This window comes from Haliotis cracherodii, unplaced genomic scaffold (genome assembly GCF_022045235.1).
Source record: "Haliotis cracherodii isolate W230 unplaced genomic scaffold, xgHalCrac1.p SCAF_1, whole genome shotgun sequence".
NCBI classification, from domain to species: Eukaryota; Metazoa; Mollusca; class Gastropoda; order Lepetellida; family Haliotidae; genus Haliotis; species Haliotis cracherodii.
In genome coordinates, this window is record NW_027266264.1 from 78661431 (window position 1) to 78688317 (window position 26887).

General features: G+C 39.9%; 1 protein-coding gene across 1 annotated transcript; it reads left to right on the plus strand.

The window, feature by feature from the left end:
• The first annotated feature begins 3837 nt into the window (after positions 1-3837).
• LOC139479566 (E3 ubiquitin-protein ligase RNF115-like) lies at positions 3838-25267 on the plus strand. Its single transcript, XM_071262438.1, has 9 exons — positions 3838-3959; positions 6730-6779; positions 9760-9820; positions 10162-10379; positions 10818-10880; positions 17784-17859; positions 18470-18563; positions 19186-19301; positions 20446-25267. Exons 1-9 carry the CDS (start codon positions 3876-3878, stop codon positions 20563-20565), a joined length of 882 nt encoding a protein of 293 aa, XP_071118539.1. The 5' UTR covers positions 3838-3875; the 3' UTR covers positions 20566-25267.
• Positions 25268-26887: the final 1620 nt, after the last annotated feature.

The window sequence follows — 26887 nt, forward strand, 5'->3', positions numbered from 1 at the left end:
TCAGAAAACATTAAGTATGGCGGTTTTTGACGTAGTACACTATAACTGATGACGTCGCGCACCTGCTATTTGAGGCCCATTTAGGGTTAAATTACAAACTAGGCACATCCATGTTTGAGAAGAGTCTAACTGTCACAAGTTCTCGATGGTTTTATAATCATATTAATTCATACCATGTAAACGTATACAAATGACAGCACATTACTTGGTAAAATAGACTGTAATTTGTGAAATATAAATAGATACCTCAATTGGGCCTGTTAATAGTGTATTCATACACACGACATGCCCGTCGTTTAATTTGCCAAGGTTTCAGTTATGGCCTTTCTTAATGTTATTTAATGACCAGTATCATTTGAAACGTAATTGTAAACGTTGGAGGAACGTTTTTAAATGAGACAGATGTGCATAACAAACATCACTAAACAACAAAATGAAATTTTATCAATTTGTACATGGGGAAATTGACTTCCGTAACCGATCAACAAGTACCATGTGACAAGACTGTTTCCCCTCTCAAAGATTAGCATCATGTGGGCGTAGAATATTCTGAGATGTAACATTACAATAATTTAAGTGACCTAAGTCCAAATCTAGCGTTCTTATGATGTCTTCCTGTCGTTAGACCTAGCGTCTAACCGGATCTGGTGGTCAGACTCGCTGACTTTGTTGATGCATGTCATCGTGTCCCAATCACTGGACTGTCTGGTCCAGACTCGATTATTTACAGACCGCCGTCATATAGCTGGAATATTGCTGAGTGCGGCAACAAGCAACAAAGATAGCAGTGTCTCACGTCTACCCGTGCTTCCTCCAATTAGTCCAAGGTAATGAATTTCTCATTAACTGAGGGGTAAAAGAAAGTATCCGAGTTTGTGTTTTTATGTAATAGAAAATTAAAAGAAGTTTTTTTAAAATATGATTATGTTTATTCAATCATCACTCATTCATGCAACAGTTTGTTAAAAGTAATCTGTGGCTGGTTAATTTTGTGTAAAAATAGATTGGATCACTTAAGACTGGGGTAAGAAATGAATTTCCAACCACATGACCCAACCATGTCTGAAATGTAAATTTGTCCCGAAAAAGCAAATTTGTTGATTTTCAAAGATAAGATTCTAATATACCCATCAGCTGTTGTGAACTGTGCGAAACAAATCTTTTAAAGTTTTAAAACGTTTTCAATCAAATATATATTTAAAAAATATAACCACGTGCTGACTAAGCGCCAGCTGGTACATGTATTTGTTATTTTTATATAATATCGCTAACTTCAGATATTTTCAACTGAAAATGAAACATGATTCAATTAACTGAGAAGTATAGTTACTTTTGGTCCTCAATTCATTGAATCCGTACAAATATATCAGTATAATGGTGGGTCGTGTGTATCCTGAATAATACCATACCCCGTAACGTGGGGAGACGGTGAAAAGGTAAACAAAATATAACCGGAAAACGTTGAAGCGCGTCATCAGAAGGTGCCTAAATGATTTCTGTGCATTCCGTGAGCACTAAATTAGGTCAACATAGACTGAGAGAGTGAAAACAATATTTATGTTTACATGACAACAGTACATAATTTATTCATCCTCTTAACAGTTCTTTTCATTTCAATTACATAACAAAAACCTCGGTACACTTTCTTTTGCCCCTCAATTTATGAGAAATTCGTCATTGTGGACTAATTAGAGGAGGGTTGGGTAGACGTGAGAGACTGCTATCTTTGTTTGTTGTTTAATACAATCAGCAATATTCCATCTATATGACGGCGGTCTGTAAATAATTGAGTCTGGGCCAGACAATCCAGTCATTGACATCATGAGCATTGATCCACGCAATTGGGATACGATGACATTCATCAACCAAGTCAGCAAGCCTGACCCCCGATCCCGTAAGTCGCCTCTTACGACAAGCATAGTCGCCTTTTACGGCAAGCATGGGTTGCTGAAGATCTTTTCTCACACCTCCTTAAAAGTGAAGAAAGATTTCCAGTCTATAATTATCGTGCCATTGTGTATGTAGCGTCAATAGTCACTGAAGCGTACGTAAACTGTCTTGCACGAAGTGTCTGTTAGTCCAATCTCATTAAAATCAGATCTTAGTTCTCGCAACCGCTAAACAAAGCTGTTGCGAGAACTAAGATCTGATTTGAATGAGATTGCTGTTAGTCAAAAATGTCTCCCTCATATGAAGACGACTGTGTGGATGATTATCGCGAATCGGAAGGCTGGGTGGCCATTCCGGTATTTAAAGTGGTCGCACCCGGTAGGTATCACCAGTACTACGTGAGGAATAGGATGTTTTGGAATAGTCAACAGTGCGAGATCATAAATCGAATTTTGATGTACGAAAAATCTAGCGGCGACACGAAAGAACGATCTGTCGAAAGATCGACAGATCGAAAAGAGAGTTTCCAGAAATAGATGGGGAGGTCTAGATTCCGTCGTCTTTTATACATTCTGTAATTCAAGGCGTCTTTAAAATATACTTGACATTTTTCATGGGTAGACTCAATATGCACAAGACATTCAACGTTAAATCAAAAGATAAAAAACAAACCATTTTGAACAAATTGACAACGAATGTATCCCCATTCTAATACCAATAAGTTCCATAGTCCAAAACCATCGTCGTCAAAGACTCTGGCAACCTTAGGCAGAATACAGAGGCACCAGGATTCGATGTTCAGAGTTGCGACCTTAATCATGCCAGGATCCGCTGATCGTTTTATCGAATCCCAGATTGTCATGGTTGTGATCCGTGGTTTCCAGTATTAAACATTTTTACGCATTGTGTAGGACTGGGCTGTCTGGCGGATAACATGGGTGAGTGCAAGACACCTGGGATTCTAAGCGTGATTAGCTTTGTGAGCTGTAAACATTTCTTGTTTACGATTTTTTTTGCTTGCAATTTATTACAATGCATATGAACCATGTTAACAAATTCATGAAAATTTGATGATACCAAGAACGGGCACCTTTTTACCTTTCAAATATTCCCCAAACACAACATAATCATTTACAACCCTCATTTCTTTCAACATCAATCAAATGTGCTGCAAGGGTATTTGTGTCTGTCAACAATAAAATGAAATTAATGGAGGGACTGAAAATAAATGACCTAAAATTAAAGAAATAATGCCTGATGTAAATATCCCTGTAATTTCTAAATAAACGTAGTCGAAGCTGAATGGTCACTGTTTGTACGTCATTGTACCCAACGGCGTGGGACGTTACTCATACTATCAATCACTGGTTTGTCTGGACCACACAGGCTCTGTTGTATACAGGCCGTCGTCCTATATGTAGCAGAATATTGATGACTGCGACGTTAAAAAATAGAAAAATAACATTTTTTTAATTAATAAAAATTGAGAAATCTAAAAAGCAACTGGGTTATTGAAAAACCTCATATTTTGGATCCGAGCCTAAAACCGAAAATTACACTATATAGCAAATTTTGAAATATGGTTATGCAAATCATGCAAAACAACACGCCTTTCGTCTGCTCGGCTTTTATTACTGGGCCAATCAAGCAATAAATGATCATCCTTATTACACCATGTGTCACAATTCACAGCACACCAGTAATTACATGTCGTGTCTACATAGGCCTTCATCACCCCTTAATGTAGCCTCCCTTTTGAAATCTTACAAAGAATGACTATGTGTATATCTATCTTCTAAGTGATTAATTAGTTTAGTCAGACGAATTAATTGAGGCTCTTTCGGTTTAAACTTCTCCAGTTATTCTAACAGTTTCTTTATGAACGGATGGAAAGTCAGTGCTTATTTATTTGACAAGAGCGAGAGGCTTAGCATGTGCACAGGAACTGATGACGTGGAGCGCAGTATTGTTGACTGGGTAACAAAATGGCGGAAGCAGCAGTAGAGAGTTCAACTTCAGAGAGATTTTACTGCCACCAGTGTACCCAAGAAATAACACCGAAGTTGCCGGTGCGTATGTGATATGTTGTGATGTTCATCTATCCATATATATACCCTTTGTATCGTTTTGTATTTTGTGGTTGGTTCTAAGGGCGTGTCGTCGCGTCACGATATGGGACATTGCTATCGGTCATGTAAGTTCATGTCTGTACTTTTGCTTTAGATGTTTATCCTTATTTCGTTACATTTGTTTGACAATATGAAGTACCAGAGCGTAGATTCAACGTCGTAGATTAAGGGAAAGTTATGCAGTGTCGCAGGTAGTGCTTAGTTTTTCAAATAATCGAAAACCAATCAGACATATAGCTAAGAGCTTTCCATAATCACACATACCAACACATCCTTACTGACTAGATGTACTTCGTTTCGTAGCTGATATGTTCAGTGCATAAGATCCCTATAAATTCGAAGAATCCTGTCCATATCCTCATTAATAAAGATGTGCAAATCATACCCAATATTTTACTCTTCCAGAAGTCATCTCATGATGGGAACAAATGATTAATTAAACTCTGTTTGGATATTCTGTTATCTGTGTTTAGGTGATATTGATGTTTTCTGTGATTTTCATTTTCGAAATTATTCATGCAAATGCTGCTCTGAGACATGTAATCCTGATAATAGTTTGAGGCCAATTAGAACTCAGCACCAGGTTTTTCATCAGTACTAATGAAAATAATGACTGTAAACACACACATGATGTAGCGTGACTGGTTCAGCGATAATACCATACTCATGGGTAGGTACCATTGATCATATCCAACTAGTCACCGGCTCATTTTGGACTTGTGGTATGTAACATTACTGGATACAACCACTCTAGAATTTGACTGATCTCAGCCATGTACAGTGGTCACCATGTCTAACCCTGCAGACACACTTGTCTAACCCTCAGACACACTTGTCTAACCCTCAGACACACTTGGTTTACCTTCCTTTATTGACCCCATCATGAGTCGGTCATATTTCAGTTCAGTAGATGTCCTCATGAATGCAAATCCTAGACATATTGACAAATCATGGAAATGTAGTTATTATGTACACGGTGTCCATTATCATGCTAATGGATTGCAATTCACAGTGAGCATCAGTTGTAAGTTACGTTTCATAGTCATTACAACCTGAACATGATGAATAATGACACCAGTATGTCCATGTGATACCAGAGGTTATGAAAAATGTGATTGATTTAACTATCATGATATATGTGACAGATGCATTTCCATTTTGTAATATCTAGTTGTTTCCGTTTTTTGTTCATTTTCAGATTTGTTTAATGCAAACATCCTGGTTGTTGACTTGGAGACAGAATAAAATAAAACAAAACATTTCAGTTGTTTCTTTGCTCTTCAAACATATCTAAGATGTATATGTTGCCATTTGTGCTGTGTTTGATGACCTATCTTATGCTGATGGGCTTTACATCAGGGTTAGAAATTGGCACTACTGCTATAGTCCTTGCCAAACTGCCCAATAGTTAAGATATCATAAGGACTAGTAGAAATTTCCCATTTTTAAGGGTTTTGCTCTCTGTTATCATTATAAGGACTAGTGGACTAAAAATGTTAGTTTCTACCCCTGTGCATTCAGATTCAACCTGGTCAATTTGTCTTGTGATCGAAGTAAAAGATAAAGACTACAGTGTCATTTGCAGTTTAATGGAATAAAATGTTGTGCTTTTCAGATTTGTTATGTTTAGGGGTCCGCTGATTCATCAACATGATAACCATGGTAATTGTCGTGTGGTGTGACTAAATAAGTGCATTTTGTCATCTTTTCTTTGAAAGACTTCAGAAACAGCATCAATCATGCTTTGATTGCTTATGTGCAATAATTCTGATGATGAAGACAGATAACACTGGAAATAAAGATGTCCCTGATGCATTCGTTCATATATATTATATTATCATATGGGAATTAAAACAAGGAAAGTCAGACAGAAAAGCATGGGGAGCCTCATGTACAAGGTCAGACAGGGTGGCCTCATGAAAATGTGGATTTTTAATTCCAGCTACATTACCATAACACTACAAAGTGCACACATTGACACTGCATGCTGTCTGAACTGGTACCGCCTCCGTGGTCTAGTGGTAGAGCGTCCGTCCGGAGAGCAGAAGGTCCAGGGTTCGATCCCCGACCGCGTCATACCAAAAGACGTTAAAAGATGGTACTTGTTGTTACCCTGTCTGAGGCGGCATTAAGGGGCTAAAACAAGGACTGGTCGGCTCGGAGTCAGTATACTGTGTCTGAGTGGGATATTCATGTTTAACTGCGGCATGGTATCTCAGTGAGCTAGCACTATAAATCGGCATCAGTCCGGACTGCAATAAGTGCAATAATCTTGGATGCGACGTTAACCCCATTTCACCTCCCCTCTCTAAACTGGTGTCACTGATCCGTGAGCTCTTTACCAATTCCCGGCTATTTTTGTTTTCAAAATGAAAATAATACAATTACCATGAATATACACAATTATTTATGTCTTTCTTATGTTGAGTTTGCACTTCTTTGATAACTAAAAGTAAAAGGATATAAATAAAATGTCTCAAAACAGGTCTAAGATGCTCTTATTGAAGTCCAACACAGAGTAATAGAAATTGACCCTTCGAAAACCTGCATAAACAAGAGGTCACCCTGACTGGTGAAATCTAGCTATGTTGTTCATAGCAACATTAACTTTGTATGTGTACATGTACTGATGTAGTTGTTGTTTGATGAGAAAGTTTGCTTTGGTTGCCATGGTTTTTATCATGTTTTATCATTGTTTCTTGTATCACAGGACTACACATGCCCCCGTTGTGATGGAGGTTTCATTGAACAAATGGCTGAGTGAGTACGCTACGTATACCATTATCTTAAGTTGACCTGTTATGTAAGACATTGTGTAATTTATGAGTAGTAATAATACCAGTGGTGTTTTGATGATTTATTGCATTATCAATTCTTCGGTAACTGATCATTTACCTTGTGGTACTGATGCAGTGTTCCATTATTAGTGTTCATTATCATTATTTAGTTGATTCCAAGGAAGAGGCTGTTTGATATCAAATTAGCATTGAAAATGTTAAAAAATTCCTTTGATCATGTTGATCTGTAATAGTTACTCATAAACATATTCATCATGTTCATCATCAATATGCAAACAATCAAGTATTTTCATTCAGGATAAAGCTTCTCTAAAATTTCAGATAAGAATGTTTGAATACCTTTTTTGCTAGGTACAAAGGACAACCAATATGATTGATGAACATGATGAATGATCAGTCAGAGCTAACTGCATATAACCAAGAATAAGTGTTTAAGTCTCAGCCCCAGAATCCTAGATAGTACTGTCTGCTCCATGCTCTTGAAGTCATTGACTGCCATCTTTACTGCCTCTGCAGTGATTTTGACGCAAAAGACTCGGGGGCCCCAAAATGTAATAAGTTAATGGCAAAAGTCAACAAGTCAAATAAACAAAAATAGCGGGCTAACCACAAAAACAGTCAATGTACTGTTCGTGATGGATGAGTATTTCGGATCCTGCCAATGAAGGAAAAGAGCTTGACTAAGTCACTACAGCTCCCGACAGCGTTTCCCTACGATACAGAAAGTATGATGCAAAGACATGTGCAGCTAAGAATTTTGATTACGATTTTTGATTGCCGTGCATTGTTTTATTAAATCGATACTGTGAAAAAAAGGACTAATCCTTATTATGTACTTTATAATCATGAAATTATGAAATGTGTGACACCTTGCTTAGCATTTCTATCGGTCAAAAGTCCAACTAAACAAACCATCTGTCCAATTGAAAAGTTATTAGTCTATGCCCGGTGACCGACAGCCATCTGAAACTCTGCTCTGTGGTCTGGCAGATAGAACATATGCCCAGAGAGGAAGATTGGTGATTTGATCCCCATGTGCATCATGCCAAAAGACAACAGAAACTTGTTGTTACCCTGCCTGGCCCTGGACCTTAATGGTATAAAACAAGGACTGGTTGGCTTGGTGTCAGTATACTGTGTCTGAGTGGGTTATCCATGTTAAACTGCGGCATGTTATCTCAGTGGGCTAGCACTATAAAACTTGCATTAGTCCGAACTAGTTCAAGCAGCCACACACACATACATGTACATGCAAGTCTCTGTATAAGTTCAATAATCTTGAACACGATGTTAAAGCCCATTTCACCAATGGCAATCTTCGTGTGTGACTTGGCTGAAGGTGTGGATTGTCATGCTTCCACTAAGTTCCAGTCAGTCACTGGTTTGCCTGGCCCAGGCCCATTTATTTACAAGCTGCTGTGATATAGCTGAAATATTGCTGACTGCAGTGTTGGACAACATTCACACACTTTCTTCACTAAACATGCTAAAGGTAACTGCATTGCCAGATTCGCTTCACTTGAAACTCTTCCTACCCATCCAGCTACTTACCCCTCTTGCATAACATATCTCAGGCGTCAGTAGTTCATGTCCAGAGCAGTGTTAGAAATTGGCACTTGTCCTGTAGTCCTTGCCATACTGCCCAATAGTTTGTTGTTTGCGCCGCACTCAGCAATATTCCAGCTCAATGAGGGCGGCCTGTAAATAATCAAATCTGAACCAGACAGTTCAGTGATTGACATCATGAGCATCGATCCAAGCATTTGGGATACGATGACATGCATCAACCAAGTCACTGAGTCTGACCACCCGACCCCATCAGTTGCCTCTTACGACAGGCATAGTCGCCATTTACGGCAAGCATGGGTTGCTGAAGACCTATTCTACCCCAGATCTTCATGGGTGGCCATGTAGTATAGGCATCACAAGGACAAGTATATATTTGCCAATTTTTAAGGGTTTTGCTATATGTTATCAATATAAGGACCAGTGGGCTTGACATGTTAGTTTCTACTAGGGCTGTAACGAATACACTATGAGCATGATGAGGCGAATATGATTTGTATCATGAATATAGGGTAGCGAATACGAATATTAATTCATGAATACAATAACTGGTTGATGTATTATTGTCATATTCACCATGTTCAGTGAGGCAACAACAACATAAATTATTTGACAGGGTTTGTTAATTATGAATATATTATTAATATGTTATTGATTTATATACTGCACTTATCCAGGTACTAGTATCTGCTCAAATGCAACAATGACCAGTGACCAATGTCTAACATCTGTATCACATTAACGTGATTATACAGACACGCCATGTTGTTACTGACATACTCTTTTTAAAGCATTCAGCTTAACTCACTTACTACGTATGGAATCTGTGTTAGATTAGTTAGGCAATCAATACTATATTACATTAGTTAGAAAATCAATACAAAACAATAAACAATTTACTGAAGCATATGCGGGATATATAAGCAGATGCTTGTTGTCTTTGTTACGTGTAGAACACCTAAATAGGCGATCCTGAGTAGAAAAACCTGAGATCAATTCAACTTGTTTTGAACCAGAGCTGCTAAATCCATTATGTCATGGATGGAAGATTTTAGTCAATACATGTGCTCCCCATTCAACAATCTATTTTCATTTGTGCATAACCTTTACATATTGTTGGATTTTTTTAGTGTTACATTATCAGAATTATGTCGAGAGGTTCAAGTCTTCACATGGGTACAATGTGCAAAGCCCAGTCTTGGTGTCCCTTATGCTGGAATGTTGCTCAAATGGTATTAAACCAAACACACTCATGCTAGTAGAAATAATCAATGTCTTATCAGAAGATATGAAAATTATTGATGACTGTTTTCTTTGAAAATGGCCACTGTTAATTGGTAAATGATGTTCTCAATATAACATGGTTACACTTACAGAGAGTCTCCGAGCCATTCCCCCGCAGCAGGAGAGCTAGACCCAGCAGCACAGTTTGCAGAGGTCGGTGCCAGTTACACAAGAGGAACATTTGTTATATACTTCAGTGTGAAAGACTGAGATTTCCTAATTTGAGAAAAGTGATATTTTCATTGCAGTGACCATAACACTTGATATTTCAGTGAAGTGACAGGGCTGTTTGATATTTCAAAACACAGCCTTTGAACTGTTGGTATTCTTTATATTCTTTTGAGAAGTATGCAGCAAAAAGGTTAAAGGATTGTATGGTAATAATACCTTTAACATGTTTAATAACAAAAGTATTTCTATTTTTTAGTGATCTTACATCTCCTTCTATGTTTCTTCTTCCATCACTACAATCACTATCATTGTTTGTTTTCCAGCTATGGAGTAGAGCATTCCTCGATTCATTTAGAAATAATACAACTGATCGAAATGACAGTTCAGGGCCTTGGCCCCAGAACAGGGATTCAGATGAGGAGGAGCCGGAAGAGGCGGGAGACAGTCGACGTCCCTTTCAGGTCCGATTTGCACCACGGACGAGGATATCGTTCCGAAGAGGAGGGCGTCCAAACCCTAGTAGAAATCCTTACCTCGAAGGGTGAGCTGATATCCTCCCACAATACATCACTGAAAGATTTTGACCATTATTATTTTAAACTGATGCATCAGTAAAAGCATGGTGGCAAATTGCTGAGTTGCATCCCTTGGGCATGCCAGGAACCTGTGCTTTTGGGTTTGAATCCCAGTTCAACATGATTAGTTTTCTAGGTGCTATACTTGTGCTCGTTGGTTTCACCAATGTGGTAAGGTTTTAGACCTGCATCACTTTGGGATTTCCTCTTACATTAAACTCACACTCGGTGATATAACAGGAATATTTTCAACGCGGTGTTAAACCGAACTCACTCTCTCAATAGAGGCATGTAAAACAGGACAAACTTGCACTTACAGTATAATGAAAACTTGATTGTTGCTTCTACTTTATGCCTTTCTTGGTGCTGACAGAAATGCTGATGAAGTGATTGTTCTGTTTCAGATTGGTAAACTACTTTATATCTCGGCTGGGTGTAGATCCGGCAGGGCAAGGTGGCTCCCCTATGTAAGTAAAACTCGTACAGGCAGTAACTGACAAAAGGAACAATATGTCCTTTTGATGTGTGCAGGGCCCCGTTCAACAAAGCAATCCTAATACTATGTTTGTCTTAAGTCTGTGTTAAAGTATGGGAGTTGCAGTCGTCTTAGAGCTAAGATAGCTTTGTGTAACTGGGCCCAGGTATTTATCTAAGTTTTTTAGCTATCAGTGAAAGGCAAATTTGGAAAGAACAATATTTTGTCAAATATTTTATTTGCAGGCCTTATTTTCTTGATATTGTAACATTGCAATCAGTTAAATAATGTCGAGCTTAATATAAAGGCCGGTTTCATTTATTGGTTCAAGTTCAATTCACTTTTAAAATAGCCTGTCAAAAATGTTTGCCTTTTAGCTAACCTGGACCAAACACTAATATTGTAATTTTTTACTTATCCTGCATTACTCCTTAATGCATTCACTGCTTACTTACGACCACTAGAAGGACAGCCTGCGAAGGTCCTGGGTGAAGAAATAAAGTTGTTGTTCTCAAGTCCCAATAAGTGGCCTTCCGTCGCTGTCCTGTGACCTTGATGACACCTAAGGTCATCTTCACATCACTGCTTGTCGCAGCACAGCTAGGACGTGTCCCAGCGGAGCTCTCCTTTTGGATTAATTATAGACCTTCAGTTTGTCTACAATCTTAAAAATTGATCTGCGATGGGTGATGTATTCTTTTCATATTACTTTCACCATGTTGTGTAGTTTTATGTGAATTAATTAGGCGTGTAAAGACTCTTGTCTTTTTTCCCGCCAAAATATTGTTGTTCGCCGCCATTTTGAATTGTGTTACAATCGTTTGCCTGCCAAGGTAGTCATATTGTTTACAATTCTCAGCTACGTATGTATAACATATTCTTATGTTCTTAAATACTACTAGCTTTGGCGTAACAGTGAGTTGCGTATACTCAAATTATTGTATACTTTTTCAACTCGTTAAAAATATGGTTGCCGAATCTACGGCATTCTTCCAGTCCCGCTTTATCAACAATTCTTTTATTGCGTACCTATGTTTATGCAATTAAATAGGTTTTTGTTGGTCTTTTTGGTTTACATTGAGTTGCGTATATGAACTATTGTATACTCTTGCAACTTGTAGTTTTGCCGATAGATTATTGTTCAATTCTATGGCATTATTCCAGTACCGCTTCATCAACAATGGCGTAATTGTGTAACTTATGATTGAGCGTGGTACTAATTGTCGTGGGAAAAATCTTACAAGATTATCATCCACGTTGTTTGGTCTGTACGCAGATGTGCTCTCCAAACCCTAAATGAAAATATAAATACCCTTGGTTTACATTTAGTTGCGCATACAAAAAGATTGTATACCTTTGCAACTCATAATTTTGCCGATAGATTAGAGTTCAAATTCTTCGGCACTCTTCCAGTATTGTCTCATCAACAAGGGTTTAATTGTGTAACATACCTTTGAGCATTGTACTAATTGTCGTGGAAAAAACCTTACAAAGATTATCATCCACGTTGGTTGGTTTGCGAGCAGATGTGCTCTCCAATCTCTAAATGTAAATAGCCTTGGTTTACATTGAATTGCGTATATAAAAATATTGTATACCCTTGGAATTCGTATTTTTGCCGATAGATTACTGTTCAATTCTACGGCATTCTTCCAGTACCATTTCTTCAATGGTTTAATTGCGTAACTTATGTTTGCGTGGTGTACATATTGTCGTGGAATATTCGCCCAAAGCTCTTTATCCACGGTCCTAGGCATGCATTTAGATGTGCTCGCCCAAATTCAAAATGTAATTTTTGTGTAAATCTCTAATCCAACGAGTTTACTATATAAAAGCAGATTACTCACAATCATATTTTGCAGTTATTCCGTCGTGAGACGAGAGGAATGTTACTATCGCAGAATAGCGAATGACATGGTTCGGTCATTACCACCCAACCGTTATTATCAGCAGGTATTATGACGCCTGTGACTGCAGAAGTACACCATCCACCGAAATCAACAATACCGGAGGATTTTGTGAGTATCGTAACTGCTCTTATTTTTTCAGCCGCCGGACACTTCCAGATACATGTATGTTAATCTGTGAGGTCGGCGACAGCACCAGCGTATCAAGATGCTATGATGGGGGTAGATTAGACGCAAGCCTTGATCCAGTCAATACTTTTGAGCTTTGTGTCTGATTTATCTGCGCCGAGCGCAGCACTTGACTACAACCCAAGCACTTCTATTACGCAAGCGACGCACGATCAGCTTAGCGCTGTTCCAACATATCCAGCATAGACATGCGCCGAGCGCAGCGTCTGACTGCTACCCAAGCGCTCCTATCACGCAAGCGACGCACGATCAGCTTAGCACTGTTCCAACATATCCAGCATAGACCTGCGCCGAGCGCAGCGTCTGACTGCTACCCAATGCACTCCTATTACGCAAACGTCGCACGATCAGCTTAGCGCTGTTCCAACATTCCAGACCTGCGCTGAGCGCAGCGTCTGCGTACCAATCAAGGTCTCTACAATGACGTTAGCCCAAGGCTTACAGTGTACTCGGTTACGTAACCGGCACATGATCAGCTTAGCACATGTACCCGATTGGGAAGCAAACCATCTCGTGTCAGTAACGCCCTCCCCTGATAACAGGGTAAATAGGAGGGACACCACGAGGTCATTGGAGGAAGACTTCTCCAAAACTCACTTTTGCTCCGTCATTTAAGCGACCAATATCGTCAATGTTTGCAGTGGATCAGAATCTATTAGAGGATAACCCTATCTGAATAGATCACTTTCAAACTATCGTGTTTTTCCTACAGCGTCAGTTTGACCACAGGAAAATTCATCTTGAGACCGTTCTGACGGAGATTACCGTTACACCCAAGACTTTATAGCGTTTCCAACTGAGATGCTGGTTTCAAGGGCAGTCTATTACGTCAACCTTGGTCATCTACTCCCCTGTTCAACGAACAGATCGCAGACACGCACGTCAAGTTCCCAAAAAGCTTGGAAAGTCCAAGCGGGCTGGCAAGTCAGGGAATTATAAGCCTTGACGCGCGTTTCTCAGGGAAGACCAGCATTCCCTTACTGAGAAGGGAGTGGCAGAGACAAGTCTCAAGGACGATTTCGTACTTATCGCACTATATCATGGTGTCCGTATACGGGTAGAGATAACCCCACCGTTGACCACAGTTTGATTGGGAAAATCCAACATTGATATACTGTTGGTAAGAAGAGCTGTAGAGTGGGTTCACAACCCAGTTTTTACACCGGGGTTTTATCCTCACACCTACCTGGTACTCATGAAGGACCCAGACAAGATGAGAATTATCCACAATCTCTGTGTTCAACGAACGTTTGACTCTTGATCAGTCTCGACTATCCATCCCAACCGTAGACTTTTCAGGTCCAGTTCATTGAGGTTCACTACCAATGGTAGTATTTCCCATTTGACATGTCAGTGACACTTATGGCTATTTACAGGAGTAATGAAGCCAATAACTATCTACACGTGACGAACACTTGGTTCGAGTCGTAGATGGAGGGCGATCTACTGTATCATCAACACATGTCAATAACTGGGATAGACAATCAACGAGACGAAGTCGGGAGTATTCTCCTTCCTATTGACTTCAGTCCATAGGAGACCTGTTCAAGACAGACCAGGATATCCTATCTGTACCGAGGGACAGATGGCACAAGTTTCTACTTCTTTTGTCATCTACTCTACACCAACCACACACACTTCGCCAGTGGCAAGTGTTGCTAGGGTTAATCACCTCGGCACAGGAGTTAACTAGCATGGGCCGCTTACAACTGCGACCAATTCAATTTTTTCCTGAACCCTTACATCAGGAGTCAGGATCCACTCAAGGCCATCACTCTACCGACTAAGCTAGAGCCTTGCCTCAATTTGTGGCGTTGAATGTCTGCGGAGTCTCTTTATTCGGGTTTTCCCCAAATACACACCTGTTTGTGGACGGCCCCTTTCAGGGGTGGGGTCTTCACTTACAAGACCAGATAAACTCAGGGCCATGGCCCGGCGCTCAATGGAAGTGGCACACAAACAACTTGGAGTTGGAAGCTTTAATTCTGGCTATATCACATTGGCAGAATCAACTACAGTTAGCCCGACTCGCAATATCCACAGACAACAGCACTGTGGTGTGGTGCCTGTGCAATCGGGGAACAACACACTCCCACTCTTTACTTCTAAGGACATTCAGATTTGTTCCATCTAGTGGATCGGCTGTGACTAAAGTTCATAGTTCAGCACATCCCCGGATGTAGAAACAGACTGGCCGATACTTTATCACGTCCAGACAGGGTGGCTCCCACCGAGTGGAAATTTCTCACAGAAGCATTCCAGTTACTGCTTCAGGAATTCAGGCAACCAAACATTGACTTGTTTATTACTTGCCTAGGCCACCAACTCATGACGTATATCTCCCCGTTGCCGGATCCGCAGACTTGGGCGGTGGACGAGTTCAGTATCACTTGGGAAGGGCAAAAAAAAAACTAACACTTTTCTGCCACCACTTTTACTTCCCAAGGTGATACAGGGGATCAAGGAGACAAGGTATCTCGATCTCTCCTTTGGTCGCACCCTGGTAACCGGCGAGAGAGTAGTTCGTCAAGCTCGGAAAAATCTAAAACGATTCACTACCCCTCTCACAGTGGTCCAACCTACTCATCCACCCTCAACAGAAAAGGCGTTGAAGTGCGAAGGGTTATTTCGACACGGGCAGCAAAGCTATAGCTTTAATTCATCGTTACTCTCCCAGAGACGACGATGACAAGTGGGGATCACTTGAGACTTTTTACAGGGAAGAAAAGAATCAAGACCCTACGATTGCGTCACAATTCCTAGAGGAATACCTCCTACATTGCGTACCCAAAAACACTTGGAAGGTAGCACCATTACTACGTAATTGGCTGCAATTATCTTAGTGTTGGCCGTTTCCGGAAAATCACAATGTGATTAAGGTCACGGAACTACAGGCCATATTATGCTCATTCAGGCTTGAGGATCAGAAGGCCAAGTTCCAGCCACCTGATTGGGACTTGAACGTGGTACTTCGAGGTTTGCGAGGGCCCCCTTCGAGCCCCTCATTGCATCCTCATTTCATCCTCATTTTCAAGCTCCTTCCCATCGCGTGACACCTTCGTTACACTCTCGGTATAGTATAGAGAGCTCCGCGAACGGGCTATCGCTGTGAGGAGCTTGGACATCACCAAGGAAACAATGGTTTCTCTTGGCATTAGCAATGGCGGTACGGGTGAGCGAACTACATGTGATCGACTCAACCCGGATCCGTTTTGAGCATGGGACGCACGGAACGGGACATCTAGGGTTATGCTGGGATTTTATTGCTAAAATCTACTACCGGGCCAACCCGACCGTTCCTTCACCATCCCACCGATATCGACTAGTGTGGGAATCGTACATGGTGAAGTTCTCCTGGGCTCGGTGCGAGCAGTTCGAGTTTTCATTCGACGCTCCAAGACTAGGAGTTCGACGAGGAGTTCGAGGAAGCGGTCATTGATACCCGTATTTACTTTGTCAACGACCGAAGTTAGTCGCATAATTGCAAACACCATATCTCTATGGTTACGTGCAGTAATCCTTCAGACATACGAGATCGCCAAACGGAACTCGCCGAGAGCGAATTACCCTCAAGATCTCAAGGTGTCAGCCTTACCAGGACTCAACACGGCACTTGTGGTTTTGGAACAATCACGGAAGGATATTTCTGGAGATTCGACACATATTTTCGTTAGTCATAACCTTCGCGTTGGGGCTCTCGGGGATGTCGAAAACGTTTGAAGTTTGGCCCTCTGGTTGTTATCCTGTAGGTTGCCAACCCCTGACGCAAGTAATGAACTCGCCCTATACAGAGCCAGTCAACTTCCATGTGCAGTCACTCAGTCGCCGCCAGTGGAAGAATATTAGACAATCTTGTTTGTCAGCGACGGCTCGATGACGTAGTAAGTAAAGAATTAGCTGGATAGCTATTATTTTCTTTATTACTATGCGTGTATATATAGGGAATTTCTCTTTAATTCCTATGTTCAATCTTTTTGATTTTTGAACAACCCTACCGTAATGGCGTTTTGTTTCCTTTCTGAACTTTTCCGCTTCACGGTTTATCGACCAACTGGTGTCGTATTGTAGGGTGTGAATTATTGAGGTTTCTGTATTCTGAAGGTTTACCCACCTCCAAACCGTCCGATACAGATGCATTAAGGAGTAATGCAGGATAAGTAAAAAATTTAGTAAAATCTAAATATTTTTTACATTTGTATACTTATCCTGCATTACTACGCTTAAGGCCCACCCGTCGTAAGACTTGCCTCCCCACTTTGGCTTCAGAAACCTCAAAAGTATGTTTTTCTAAGAGCTTGGGCGACAGGCAGTGATGTGAAGATGACCTTAGGTGTCATCAAGGTCACAGGACAGCGACGGAAGGCCACTTATTGGGACTTGAGAACAACAACTTTATTTCTTCACCCAGGACCTTCGCAGGCTGTCCTTCTAGTGGTCGTAAGTAAGCAGTGAATGCATTAAGGAGTAATGCAGGATAAGTATACAAATGTAAAAAATATTTAGATTTTACTAAAATTGTTGTAAAATTATATAATGGCACATTTGTCAACATCTTTGAGACATTGTCTTTGTGAAGCAGAACTGTACAATCTTAACCATTGGTTCACTTTATCTGGCATGCTTGCTGTAAAAAACGACTATGCTTGTCGCAAGAGGTGACTAATGGGATCGGGTGGTCAGGCTCAAAGACTTGGTTGATGCATGTCATGTATCCCAATTGCCAGAATCGATGCTCATGATGTCAAACAAACAAACAAAAACTTTATCTAGCTGACACTGACTGTTGTTTCAATTTGCAGAGGAATGTTTCATCTCCATGGCAACCCAGGAGACTATGCATGGGGAGCAGGGGGCCTCGATCACATAATCTCGCAGGTGGGTTTGGGGCTTTGGCCATTACACTCAAGATAGCCACAAATCAGACCACCATCAAAACTTTTGTTTATCATTTACACATGTATGACTTATAGTGGCGATGGTGTACAGAAACCTCCACTTTCTATTTAAGCAGAAACTGGTACTTTAGTATTTCATTAGTGCTAACTGTCAAGAGTGGAGTGTACCATTTCTTCCTTTATAACATTGGGCAGTGAATTGTCAAGATCATTGCATCAAAGAAAAGTACAATATATTCTTTTTCAGGTATGACCATGTCCGTTATGTTTGAAATATGTTATCTCGCCAAGAAGAACGATATATTCTCTTATGATGAACAGGTATATTTATTCTTTTGTATGTGTCATCAGTGAAGAATAATTTTAATCCTTTTTTATTGTGCCAGGATCTTATTAACATGAAAAACTACCAGGAAAGGGAGGTAATTCAGTAAGTTATTTCCCTTGATATGCATTTATCAGAGTTTAGTCTGAAATAAATGCTAGTATTAAGCGGTTGTTAAGAGATGATGGTGATAATTTTGTTTTGGTTTACTATTTGCTTGGAAGTTTGTTGTGTTCATTTGTAATGGTTTTGTGTGTTAATACAGTTGTTGAACCAGTTAGAGGGTGCCGGCGCCCCACCAGCAGAGAAAGACAAGATAGATTCGCTACCAACAGTTAGAATCACCAAGGAACAAGCAGGTCAGTGCACTTTCTAGTTATTGTCTTTGTGTTATGTAAGCCCTCTTACATCTTCATCAACTTAGCAGTGTATCCTTGGGTCTTGGTCCTAAACCACTAGCTCAATGTTTGTTTCTTTATCGTTCAACGTCTCACGCAGCCATGTTCCAGCTATATGATGGTGGTAAATGAACAAGTGTGGGACAGACAATCCAGTGATTGATATCATGAACATTGATTTACGCAATTGGGATACGATGACCTGCATCAACCAAATCGGGGAGTCTGACCACCTGGTCTCGTTAGTCGCCTTTTATGACAAACATGGGTTGCTGAAGTGTTAGGATCTGTTTCATATTCTGGCTCATATTGCTATACTTTGCATCCAATGAAAATGTCAATGTATTATTGCAGACTTCTAAATTGATACCATTAAAGGCAATATATATATTTCAGTTATAGAACAACACATTCTCAAGCTGATACAGGTTTTTGATAAAGATATTTTAATTTCTATATGTATCTATATATATTTCTCTAAATATGAATCAATTTTCATTATTTTGCAATGCAAGTAATTATTGCTGACTATGCACCATATTTGATATTTTGACTATATGACTTTATTTTGCCTTAAATTCAGAGCGCGTCCTTCAGTGCTCAATATGTATGGAAGATTTCCAAGTAGAAGAGGAAGCCAAGAAACTGCCCTGTGAACACCATTATCACACACAGTGCATCAACAAGTGGCTGGAACTGGTGAGTGTCCCACTGTCAATACTATGCTGAACAAAACCGTTGCCGTTCTGTCAACATCAGAAAAACAGATATTTCAGCTATTACGTATAGTCTGTAAATAAATTTGTCCGGTCCAATTATTTACACCCAATAAATTCCTGGTAGATTTGGCCGTCTACTGTTAAAATAAACCCTATTGGTCCAAAATATTGAGTATGTTAAGTGATGGCAGTCCAGTGAACCGGACATTGTATATCTAAACGGAAACACTGGTCATATCTTTTAGAGATTACTGATCAACATGATCATGGAATGTGAAAACATGTAGGCATTGCCTGAAAGGTAGGTACAGTGAAACCTTGTTTGTGTGGACCCTGCTATTCTAGAAATTTTATACCTTCTGGACGATTTCTTCTTGTAACAATAATCCATGTAAAGTGCTCTTCCTTAGAATTCACCAGCCTTTGAAATTCAGGCTAGACCAAGACTACGAAATTGGGGAGAGAATATGTAAAAATCCAATGGTGGTTTGCTCATAGACTTCAGGGATGTGAAATCTCCGCGGAAACGCGGAAAATCACGTTTTTTAAAACAGTGGTCCTCGGAAAAAAGCATCTTCCGCGTAAAAATTAAATAAAAATTTTGAAAAAACAAACCACTGAGACTTTTATCTCTGTAGGGCTGTAATTCTGAACCACCTCCCAGTGCTAATTTTTCTACAATTTGGAACTGTGCAAAACAGGCAGCAAATGTAAACATAGTAAAGATTTTTGTCTCTCTTAAACAGGGCCAGCTGTAAATTCTAATGACTAGTGAAATACAGTTTCCTCTTGTAATCTGGAATAGTCTTTAAAAAGACCTGAATTTCAAAGGCAGCTTTAGAAATTGGCACTAGTCTATGGTCCTTGCCAACATGCCCAATAGTGAAGGTATCATACTTAAGGACCAGTAGAAATGTGATCTCTTTAAGTCTTTTGTGAGTGTTATCAATATAAGGACCAGTGGACAAAAGCAGTTAGTTTTTGTGACTGAAGGATGGTCATGCTTTGTTAATCTGAATGATTTTCCTGGGAAAACTACTGTCCATATAAACACAGTTTCACTTTCTGCCACTGCATGCTAAAATTTTTGATGTGATAATGGTCAACTCCTCTCTGCCTTGCAGCATGGAACATGCCCTGTGTGTAGGAAAGACTTGAACGGAGAGACTTACAAAGAGGACTTTTCGCCCTCCATGAACAGTGATAGCTCCAACTCTTCAGATGAGTTTCAGAGCTTGCACTGACACAGTCAGGCTAGTTCAAACAGGACTAAACTGGTCTGGAGCACTCGAAAACCAGAATGAACTGGTGAAGCGAACTGAATGACGTGAAACAGTGTTACTTGAACATGTGTGTGGTCACTCAGTGTGTGGACATGTTTAAAACTCCTTGCGTTCCCCCATCACCACAAGCTTTATGCTCTTCCGTCAACTGAATCCATCTTGTTTCCATCGGGATGTGTGGATCTGTAACCATGGTTACCAATTAGGCATAAAATGATGTACCTAGTTCATAGAACCACGGTCTTACAGAGATGAAGTGGAGGTGGTTATTGACAGAAAATGAGAGAAAATGATATCCACACTAATCCTTCCCTTTCTGTGTAATTTGTGGACAAATAGGTGTAAGACGCAGTCGGAGGAGGGACCAGAAATTCCCGGTCATAATAACATAGGTTAATGGGTTGTACATAGTGCCACTGGGAAGAACCCTGAGCTTGTTAACTTCAATAGTCTATAATATCCATTAGATGTACATTAAGGTATGTTTTTTAATGTGTTATGTATATTTCCAACCAGAGATAATGTTGTTTTAATCATTCTGTTCAAGATCTTTATGTAAAACACACTCAGTTTTCCATGAAAGAGTGTGGTGTGTCTTTGTTCTTATTATATGTGCCATGAAATATCATCCCGTAATGAACATATGAATCACCAATTTTGTTCAGTTTCAACTAGTAAGAGGAGAAGAATTTGAAAAGATCATTTGTTGAAGGCCATAAATCAGAATCTTGATGATCCTGTGGATTATGTGTTGTGGCATTTACTTGTTGCCATGACTACGATGACTGTGTACATTTGTCATATTGTTTGATATGAGAACAGTCAGACTGACAGTTTGTACTTTGTTATTTTGAAATGTCAGATCATTTTTACGTCAAATTTAGGTGGATGGGATTATACTTTATTCTCAGGGATGGGAATTCTGCGGATTTCAATTCATCCTGAAAAATTTGGATCCTGTTGATACAAGGCCTAGTTTCAAACAGCAACAGCCTTTGAGACATACAAACCATGGAATACATGTATTATTTAGCCGAGAAATACATGAAAAGGTGGATTTCTGCAATGTGTAGCACCTGATCAGTTGTTTTGTTTCAGGGTAATGTTTGAATTACAAACCATTTGTTGATTGTAAGCACTGTCCAATAGTTTTGTCATTTTCCATTCTTTTTGAGATAGTGAGTTAAAACATTTGGAGAAAGTGGGGACGGGGGTAGGGGTAGGGGTGGGGGATATGATTACTGCTTATTACTTAGAAATGTGTAGACAAGTGTTTAATGTTCATGCCTCTTGTCATGGGGAATACTGTTATTCTGACTGAACACATCACTGATCTGTTCTTTTCATTATAAAAGCACTGGAGGTCATGAAAAGGTTGAACTTTACAATACACTTTAGACCCGAAAATGTGTTTTTGAGGAACTTTAGGTATGATTACCATGAACATTAATAATATGATTAGGAGGGACTAGCTTGCTTGACTAGCACTGAATACAGCTGTCGTAGGACACTTTCTATAGAAGCTGGCAGTTTTTTTCTCCTCGCCACTTTCTAATCAACCTCATTCTTGAAATAAATAGATGCACATCCTAACTGATATTTTGCTTCAATCACAACCCACTTCACTTCCTCAAATTTCGGGGTGCACGGGTGGCCCAGTCGTCTAAGGAGCCGCGATTCGCTGTGCAGAGTTGCGTCCCTTGGGCACGCCAGAAACCTATGATTGTGGGTTGGAATCCCGGTTCACCCCAGTTGTGTTTCGAGGTTTGTCAGCACCATACCCGTGCTTGTGGGTTTCACCGAAGTGGTTAACGACTGAGACCTGCATCACTTCTGGCTTTCCTCTCACATTAAGCTGACACACCACGATATAACTGGAATACTGTTAAAAGCAGCATTAAACCCAACTCACTCACTCCCCCAAATTTATTATTTCCATTGCAATAACTATAATATTATAATATGTTTGAGGAGGCTGTAATGAAATAAAATAAAGTAGTACCATGGGGTAGATTTAGCAACAAATTCATATGTAGGCAGCTGGTCTTGGTCCTCTCCAAACTAACTGGTACAAAACAAAATGTTGGAGGCCATGACTGAAATACCCCAATGGCACCGAAAATTTTAGAACTCTTCACCCTTCAAAAGACATTTCCTGCAGTCTTAGATTAAATCTTGGCTTCCATTTGCCTCATTTTGTGGCGATTTTATAAGCAAATAAAGATGTGAGTTGTGCAGAAGATAACATGGCTGCCGGTTGTGTCGTTCTACTGAAATGATATTTGAGCCAACCATTCACACAACCTCATCTCCCCTAAATATTTTCTCATGGAAATAACATGATTCACGAGCAATGTCCAATCAAAATTAAATATACACAGAGAAGGGGTGAACCTTTGATTGCCAGACGGGCCATCTACTTTGTTTTTAGCAAGCCTTTCATATTTTAAACTGGCCATGGACCAACAGGCCAGCAGTTAAATCGACCCCTGGTATCAATGAAGAAATCATGCAAGTCCAGTGAACCTTGTCCATGCAGCCTACACTGTGAAACCTGGATTTATTATTGCCATTGTATATAGAGTATTTATTCTTTATGCAAATTATTTGTCTGTTTCATTGCATAAACAATCAATATATCATCACATTTGTTATTGATATAGTAGTACCTATGGAAAACAGATTGCATAATCAACCATACTTCCACAACATTACTTCTACTGTTGGACTTCTTTTAACATTGTGTCAGGTCCTTAGCTGTCATTTTGAGTTGTATGTATGATGTCATATCTGATTGATATTGTAAAGATTGCCACCTTGAAACCTTATTTTACAGATTTACATCTTCTCGCCATTCATCTTTTATGAGTGTTTTTCTGGCGGAATCGATCCCCACAGCCCAGTAGTTGTTAGTGTTAGGATAGGGTGGCCACAGCTGTGAGGAGCACCAACTCTTGACAGTCATGGGTGCTCTGGCTTAGGTTAGTGCTCACGCCATTGATCACTTGTTCACCAGGGCCAGACTTGGTGTTATTACATGTTACCATGATATAGTTGCAGCAGAAAAAAACAATGTAGTTTATTTGCATGTGGTCATATTTGCCTTGGCATCGGGGGTGTCAAACCAAGACAACATGTTCTCAGATGTAATGCTAGACGAAATTCTAAATGAAAGGAATTATTGTTATTGCAAGTTCCATTGTTCCATTGTTTTCTGAATCACTTTCAGTGATGTTACTTCAGTGAGAGAATCAGTACATTAGATGTGGCTATGTACAAACCCTTTTCAGCTGCCAACCAACTATAGCAGCCCTTGAGGCATGTAGAAGTGGAATTCACCTGCTCAAACCGTGGCATGTTTGATACAGCCAAGAATGTCATTGTATTCAAATGTACTTTATGCAGATGAATGTTACTTCTCAACCTTGTCTACAGAGCAGAACATACAACATGCTGCAGAAAGTTTATACTCGAGGTTTTGTATGATACATACCAGATTTGGTGATGTCTGAATTGTGAGGGATTGTTTCCTCATTCAAATTATTCAAAATTGAACCGAATACTGTAGTCCCAGAATGTTAGTTGAGACAAGGAATTGTTCATGAAATGCATGTAACATCGTTAAATCATAAATTCTGCATGCATTAGGGACCGACCATTTGATATTTGAGAAGAGTGTGTGTGTGTGGGGGGGGGGACGTATGCAGGGATTTGGTATTGAGATAAGATATTTTTACAGCTACAAACCAGATTTGTTTTAATTTAAACCTGAATCTATTTTAAGAAAAACGCCTTGCACCAATGTATTTTTTGTGGCAGGCTATTTCTGACATTATTGTTTTCAAGATTTGGGGGGACAATTTATTATTTTGGGATAAAATCCCAGGCATCTCTTCTCTCTTTCCCTCCCCCCCCCCCCCCTCAAAAAATAAAAATTGTTGGTCCCTTACAATCTCAAATGAGACAAGTCGGCAGCTATGATGCTGGATAATTCTTTGTTTAGAATCAATTTTACCACAAATTTATGGTCGGGAGGATGCATATCAGCAAAAGACATATAACGACTGCCACATTTTCTCTATTTGTATCTGAGTTTAAATATTATCTGTTTCACAATATCTTTGATACATATGATGTCTTTGGTGGTGTTTGAAACATCATGAAGTGGGGTGAACCTTTTTGAGTGTTGGTGAAAAAAGTATGGTTTCTTGTCCCGCTGAAAGGCTACCAGCTTCATTGTGATGGCAGGGATCTATTAATTTCTACTGTTAGATATTGTTGGTCTTTTTCAGGATGAGAGAAAAGTTAAGATATTGTTTCCATAACGTATGATATATAATAAATTGTCGTGTCATCACCAAGGCCTGCGGCTGGAACCTGTAGCAAGCAATGAGAAAGCTTGGGTTAGCTGTGCTTGTTTTTCATTGTCCCAACTTGTACCCATGTTGAGTTAGGCAGGTGAAAAGCCTGCATGTACATATGTAAGTATGACCATTTTCTATTGTTTCCTGAATGGATATGTGTGGCACGTAAGTGTTGTTACATTTGTCAGTGAGATACAATTGAAGAATGAGTGTGAGTCTGAAAAAGCTTTGAACTTAACATTTATTAACAATTACAAGTATGATTTGTGCATGATCATATTTTGCAACTAAAACATGAAAACCTGGTTATGTTTGTTGTCTTATGTTAATGAAGCAGTATCCATTAAAAGTAAAGTGGCGGTTGGGTAGCCTAGTAATTAAAGTGTGTGCTCGTCACGTATCATTACAGTATCATTGAAGCAGAAGCCAAGAAACAACGGTTTAATACAGTATCATTGAAGCAGAAGCCATGAAACAACGGTTTAATACAGTATCATTGAAGCAGAAGCCATGAAACAACGGTGTAATACAGTATCATTGAAGCAGTAGCCATGAAACAACGGTGTAATGCAGTATCATTGAAGCAGTAGCCATGAAACAACGGTTTATAGTGTCATTGAAGCAGTAGCCATGAAACGACGATGTAACAGTATCATTGAAGCACTAGCCATGAAACAACGGTTTACAGTGTCATTGAAGCAGTAGCCATGATACGACGGTTTATAGTGTCATTGAAGCAGTAGCCATGAAACGACGGTGTAACAGTATCATTGAAGCAGTAGCCATGAAACGACTGTGTCATTCAGTATCATTGAAGCAGTAGCCATGAAACGATGGTGTAACACAGTATCATTGAAGCAGTAGCCATGAAACGATGGTTTAATACAGTGTCAAAGAAGTTCTAGTATCTACGAAATGGCTAAATGCATGTCAATGAAGCAGTATCCACAGAATGGCTTAATACAGGTTAAATCAGCACAAATGAAGAAGTGTAGTACTACAGTGCCCATGAAATATCCACCAATATCAGGCAGTTGTCATGGAGCGAAGTGTTCAAGCACTGAGCTAAATGGTGTGGTGGCGTATCCAGAACATTGTTTGCAAACAGTATCCGTAAAGTGGTTTCTGAAAACAGTGTCGTCTCAAGGCAACAGCACAAAATACACGACGAGGTGTCTTAACGCAGTACCTGAAACGTGTCATGATGCGGGGTTTTCCATCAGCGTCCATTGGTGATGTCCAGAGTGGCAGCTGATGGTAGCTAGTTCATATATGTGTGTATGACTACATCCGACTTACGACCCGTGATCTGGGTTAGAATAGGTCTTCAGCAACCCATGTTTGTTATAAAAGGCGACTAATGGGATCGGGTGGTCAGGCTCGCTGACTTGGTTGACGCATTACATCACATTTCGGAGATTGATGCTCATGATGTCAATCAACCGCCTCCGTGGTCAAGTGGTAGAGCGTCCGCCCGGAGAGCGGAAGGTCCGGGGTTCGGTCCCCGGCCGTCTCACCAAAAGACGTTTAAAGATGGTCCTTGTTGTTACCCTGTCTGGCGCTCAGAATTAAGGGTGTTTAAACAAGGACTGGTCGGCTCGGAGTCGGTATACTGTGTGTGATTGGGGTATTCATGTTAAACTGCGGCATGGTATCTCATTTGGCCAGCGCTATAAAATGCGCATCAGTCTGGACTAGTTAAGCAGCCACAGTTACTGTATGTGCAATAATCTTGGAAGCAACGTTAAACCCCATTTCACCTCACCTCATGGTGTAAACCACTGGATTGTCTGGTCAAAACTCGATCATTTACAGACTGGAATATTTCAGAGTTAGAAAATTCAAGCAGACCTCACTGAAAAGCGATTCAAATTCGATCCCGTGATCTTTGTCAACGCCATTTTTTGATAATAATACTA

Bases quoted from the DNA above. Each gene is read 5' to 3' on its own strand.
- LOC139479566 (XM_071262438.1), top strand. From the start codon at position 3,876: ATGGCGGAAGCAGCAGTAGAGAGTTCAACTTCAGAGAGATTTTACTGC. The intron at 10,881-17,783 runs GTAAGTAAAACT...TTCAATTTGCAG, and splicing joins GGGCAAGGTGGCTCCCCTAT to AGGAATGTTTCATCTCCATG. The intron at 17,860-18,469 runs GTGGGTTTGGGG...GTGTTAATACAG, and splicing joins TCGATCACATAATCTCGCAG to TTGTTGAACCAGTTAGAGGG.